Source organism: Chrysochloris asiatica, unplaced genomic scaffold, assembly GCF_000296735.1.
Source record: "Chrysochloris asiatica unplaced genomic scaffold, ChrAsi1.0 scaffold00233, whole genome shotgun sequence".
Lineage (NCBI taxonomy): Eukaryota > Metazoa > Chordata > Mammalia > Afrosoricida > Chrysochloridae > Chrysochloris > Chrysochloris asiatica.
The window spans coordinates 1,225,774-1,231,773 of record NW_006408751.1 but is presented as its reverse complement, the minus strand read 5'-3'; the positions used below and the strand labels follow the sequence as shown (position 1 = coordinate 1,231,773).

The 6,000-nt window shown below is 38.6% G+C and overlaps 1 protein-coding gene across 3 annotated transcripts in view; it reads right to left on the bottom strand.

Moving 5' to 3' along the window:
* IBTK (inhibitor of Bruton agammaglobulinemia tyrosine kinase) overlaps positions 1-6,000 on the bottom strand; it is a 120,446-nt gene that overhangs the window by 39,703 nt on the left and 74,743 nt on the right. For 2 of the 3 annotated variants that reach the window (XM_006873272.1, XM_006873274.1), the window contains one exon: positions 2,905-3,053. In XM_006873272.1, coding sequence (XP_006873334.1) covers positions 2,905-3,053 — 149 coding nt within the window. The remainder of the gene's footprint in view (positions 1-2,904; positions 3,054-6,000) is intronic. The other variant, XM_006873273.1, reaches the window with a different exon arrangement.

Sequence of the window (6,000 nt, the reverse complement as noted above, 5' to 3'; positions counted from 1 at the left end):
CAATTTCAGACTGAAGAAGTTGGCAGAATACTTCAATATCATCACAGGCTTTTAGTAGTTGGTGAGTTAATTTGAACAATAGTGGTGTTAATTGGATTTCCTTGTAGGTAAATGGATACTATCTTATCATAAATAGCATTATATTTCAAAATAGACCTTGAAATGTTCTCTTTGATGATGAATGCTATGCAATTCCTCTTCAATTTGTCATTCCTACCATAGTAAACCAGATGATTATCAGATTCAAAATGGCCAATTCCAGTCTATTTTACATCACTAATGCCTAGGCTATCGATCTCTATGCACTCCATTTCATTTTTGACAACTTGCAATTTTCCTAGATTCATACTTCACACGTTCCATATTCCAGTTATTAATATATGTTTACAGCTGTTTCTCTTCATTTTGAGTTGTGTCCCATCAGCAAATGAAAATCCCAGAAGTTTAATCCATTCATGTGATCTCGGTCAACTCTACTTTGAGGAGGCAGTTCTTCCCCCAGTCATATTTTGAGTCCCCTCTGGCACTGTATCTGACAATATTCTGGTGCTATTAATAATGTTTCAATATTCAATAATCTGGTGCTATCTGACAGTGTTCCAATGGTATTCATAAGGTTTTCAGTGGTTATACATTCAGAAGCAGTCCACCTCTCCTTCTTCCTAACCTGTAACCTATCTTAGTCTGGAAGCTCAGCTGAAGCCTGTCCATCACCATGGGTGACCCTAATGGTATTTAAAATATGTGTGGCACAGCTTCCACAATCACATCAACATGCAAGCCGCCATGGTACAACAAACTGACAAGTGGTACAGTTATGCAGGAAGCTAAAATTAAAGCCTCTGCCTTCAGTATGAATGAAAATGAAAGGCTGGTACAAATGACAAAATACTGTTCACTCTGATTATAATTAAAGTATCTAAACTCTCAAGTAATATTGATACCTAAAAAAAGGGGCCCCAAAATTATTGCTATTACTATATAACAAGGGAATTATTTAAAGGATGTTTCTACTGCCAGAAAAGATGCCGGTATTATTTTTAAACATTTTTGGTAAGCTTCCTTTAAACCCCAGTTGTCTTCCAGATGAATTTTAGCATTAGTATGACAAAAAATTCTCCCCAAAAGTTTACTTCTTAGGAGAAGAAAAAAAAAAAAATCTATCCTGGAAACCGAGACAATTCTAAGACAAAAGGTAAAGTTCCGTTGCCAAAAATATTTCCATTAGTTGAATACATTTGATAGATGAGTAAGGGATCGTCTCTAGTAAGCTAGACAGAGCCTTCTTCCTTGTAGATTAATAATTATGAAATATAAATGCTAATAACTATTAAAAATATGGTTTTCCTAAACTGACAAGGTAGGAATCCTCTAGCCTGCTTAATGTCAATTGTGGTAAGATAAGAACTCAATCGTTTCATATTATTTTTCATACTAATGCCACGGAGGAAGGCATTCTGGTGTGGCGCTATAGGATAAACACATACTAGCTAATCTGCTAGCCACAGGTTGATGGTTCAAACTCATGAGCTGCCCCTGAAAAACCCTATACAGCATGTCTATGAGTCAGAACTACTTGACAGCACTTAATAATAACACAAAGGAAAGAGGTTACGCAGATTTTGAAATTAGGTTTATTTTCAAAATAATTTTCCTTGGACAATTTTAAGGAGCTGTTAATTGACTTTAAAATAAATGTTGAGTAATTTAGCTAAAAGTATTGTTTTTTCAATATATCCATAAAGTGCAATATATCTATACCTTATAGATATATAAAAACATCTATATGTTACTTCATTATATTTTAGTATTAGAAAGATTATAAAATCCTAAAAAACAGAAAACTTACATTAAATCTTAAAATCTAAAACATTGTGCACATTTGAAAATACACTAGCACTCTTCACATCATACCTTTAATTATACCTTCTTATGGAGCTCTGGTAGCATAGTGGTTATGAATCAGGCTGCGAACCTTAAGGTCAGCGGTTCGAAACTACCAGCTGCTCCGCGGGAGAAAGATGAGGCTTTCTACCCTGTACAGGGTCGCTATGGGTCGGAACCGACTCGACGGCACTTAACATCAACAACAACAACAACAATAAACCAATTAGAAGTTCTGGCACTGTAGGATAAGCACTACACTGCTGCTAACTGAAAGGTTGGTGGTTCAAACCCATCACCCACTCCTCAGAAACCCTACACAGGGTCACCACGAGTCCGCACTAACTCGAGAGCACTTAATAACAACCTTAGCCAGCTAAGGAGCCCTGACAGTCCAATGACGGAGTGCTCAGCTGCTAACAGAGAGGCTGCCATTTTGATCCACAAGTCATTGTGCTGGAGAAAACGTCTAACAATCAGTTCCTGTAAAGATCTGTTGTTGTTGTTAAGTGCTGTCGAGTCGGTTCTAACTCATGGCGACACTGCACAGGGTTTCCAAAGAGCAGCTGGTGAGTTTGAACTGCCGACATTGCAGTTCAAATCAACCTTGAGATCGAGTGCTTATCCTACGGCATCACATCAGGACTTCCCTGGTAAAGATTGTTGTTGTCATGTGCCGTGGAGTCGGTTCTGACTCATAGCGACCCTCTATACAGGGTTTCCGAGGCTGAAAATCTTTAGGGGAGCAGAAAGCCTTATCTTTCTCCTGCGTAACAGCTGGTAGTTTCGAACTGCTGACCTTGCAGTTCGCATCCCGATTCGTAACCACTACAGCCTAGAAAAAACTATGGGACAGTTCTACCCTACTATAGGGTCACAATGAATCTGAATTGACTCAATGATACACATAGCAACAAAATAAATATGCCAGGACAAAGTTTTTAGAACAAAATTAATGAAAGGTAAACTGTCTGTATATCTAAAATATGAAGTTAAGAGAAGAATGCATTAATAACAAACCTCGATCTTATCTGAGTGAAATCCTGTGGTGAAATCAGGGGACTGTAAATCTCTAGGACTACCCACTGCTGCATAGCTTCCTTCAGAGTCTGATGTCAATAGTTCTGGGAGAGATTCCACAGAATAGGTCTTACCAGATGTTACGAATCCTAAAATATAAAGTTAAAAAAACAAATATTTAAATACATATGCATTATAGAACTAACAGCTTCCATCTATGTAGATTTAGTAACATTTCAATTATATTCACTCCACCAAAATCCTTTTTTAAAAAAATATTTATTGTGTTTAACACAGCAAATTAGTTTCACTTAACAATTTTTAAATAAATTGTCCCATGACCTTGGTTACAATTCTACAATGTATTAGAATTCTAATTATTTCCATTCTGTTCATTATGTTTCCATTGATATCACTTCTATGCTGATCATTTGGTCTCATATAGCTGATTGCTTAAGTGAGAACATTATTCACAAGTGATGGTGCTTATTTTATAAGCCAATCTACTATTTGTTGAAAGATGACTTCCAGGAGAAGTGTCAATTCCAACTTCAAAGGGTTATTTTAGGGTAGTGGTCTTCAGGGTTGCTCTAGTCTCCCTTAGTTCATTCGGTCTGTCCTTTTTTGGGAATTTGAATTTTGCTGTACAATTTTCTCCCATTTTGCCTAAGACCCTCTACTATGTCCTTGGTCAGAATAGTCTGTAGTGGTTGCTGGGCACTATCCATTGTTCTAGTGTCAGATTCGAAGAGGTCATGGTTTGTGTAGACTATTAGTCCTGTGGATAACCTCTTTGAGTGTTTGGGTGCCTTCATTCTCTTTTGCTCAGACAAGTAGAGACAAGTAATTTTATATTACATGGCCACTCACTAGCTTTCAAGTTGGTAGATGCTACTCGCTAAACTGACGTGTACAACATTAATTTTATGAATAATTGTGGTGCAGTGAATTATTCAACATCTTTTCTATTCATAGTGCTTGTAAATCCCACCACATCACTTTTTTTCCTGATGGGTCTAGGCAACAGAAGGTAAGCGAGGTTATTGATAGGATGCTATGATTCAACTGTATATTATTATAAATGGGGCTAATTGTGATTATAAAAACTTGCAACACTCTAAAGTGGGTATAAAATGAGCCACCTCATTCATTGGAGAGGAGATCTCACTACCATCAAGGAAGAACCAGGAATGGAACACGTCCTTTGGGCTCAGAGATCCCTGTACATTAAACCTCCCTGACCCAGGGACAGAAGGCTGTGACAACTGGAGGAGTGGCAGAGCAGCAGCAGCAGCAGCAGCAGCAGAACCAAGAGCCAGAGCACAAGACAAGAGCGGTGGGCTTCTCAGCCTATGAAGCAAGGAAGGCTGAGGGGCTTTGGGCAGGAGGCTTGCTTACAGAGTGAGGTTTCTCCAGGCACTTAATTGGGGGAACTAGGTTTGCTAACCCACGTAGCTAGAGCTGAATACGTTCAGACTGAGGCTTATGGTGGAGTGGCATGTCCTGTGAGTAACTGTCAGCATCCCTAAAAGAGTATTGTTAACACTGCCAGAGCAGTGCAGAGACCAGGTCAAAGGGCCAAGGGCCAGAGGCCTGCCTGTGATCACAGCAGAGGCTGTTGTGATTGGAAGAACTGTGCTATGAGCAATTCTAATCCTACACTGTAACCTGTTAACATCCCTAATAAACCCCATAACTGTGAGTATGGTGTCTGAGTTCTGTGTGGCCACTACATTGAATTATCAAACCTAGCTGAGGAGATGAAGCCAAATTCGTCTCTCATATTTCAAGACACAGTGTCAGGAGGGACCAGTGACTGGAGAAGGATCTCATGTTTGCTAAAGTGGAGGGTCAGAGAAAAAGAGAAAGACCTCTAACAAGATGGATCAGCACAATGGCAGAAGCAATGGACTCAGCTCAGGCACAGTAACGATTGTGAGGTTGACCCAGGACTGGGCAGTGCTTCGTTCTGTTGTGCATTGGGTAGCTATGAGTTGGAACCGACTTGATAGCACCTAACAGTAACAAGCTGAGAAGAGATGGCTGTAGGAAGAATGGATGGTGCAATATTTTACAACTATGTTATACGAATTGACTAAGATGTCCCTCAAAACAATAGTTCTAAGACTTTTAATGCAGAAAATCAACCACACAAGATTTTTCAATATGGCTAGAAGCTCTCCTTATCTATGGCCTCTAGGTGCTTTATTATATACGTGTATATATACAGCATCCATAAACATGTATACACATTTGCCGAGCAGATACACATACAGATGTATATGCATATACTTAACAAATACTTTCCTATACACATATACATATTTAACTATGTTAAATTTAACTTCCTATACTCATATACCTATATAACTACATAAATATTTTGGGGTTATTACTGTGTGGTGGACATCTGGTGTGACACTGTAGGACCAGCACTGGCCGGTGAACCACAAGGCTGGCAATTCAATCCCACCAGCTACTCCTCGGAAACCCTATACAGGGTTGCTATGAGTCAGAACCAACTGGATGGCACTTAACAACAACTGTTGTTGCAAAACTGTATATGTAATAGCATTTACTGAAAGTGTCCCGTTTTCTGTGTATTTCTTAGTGCTTTCATTAACCTTGGTCAAATGGTACAGACTTCATCCATGTTTGATATTTCATTTCCATCATCAAAAATAACATCTGCCCATGGTAACCATCAAACAATGTGACTATTTGTGTGTATACCTATTATTGACTTTTCATAGTAGTGAGACCATAACCTATACAGGATTGCTATGAGTCGGAACCAACTTGGCAGCACTTAACAATACAATTATCTGCTCTTTTATGATTCACTTATTACATTCAGCATGCTATCCTTCATATTCATGCATGTTATGTTTCGTGGATTTAGTATTCTTTATAGTTGCTATCATTCCATTGTATGCAAGTGTCACAATTTATTTATCTATTCATTCGCTGATGGACACTCAGGTTGTCTCCATTGTTTTGCTATTGTAACTAATGCTGTGATGAACACAGGTAAGCCTATCCATGTCACTGCTCTTATATCCCTTAGATACATCTAGAAGTTGAATTGCTGAATCA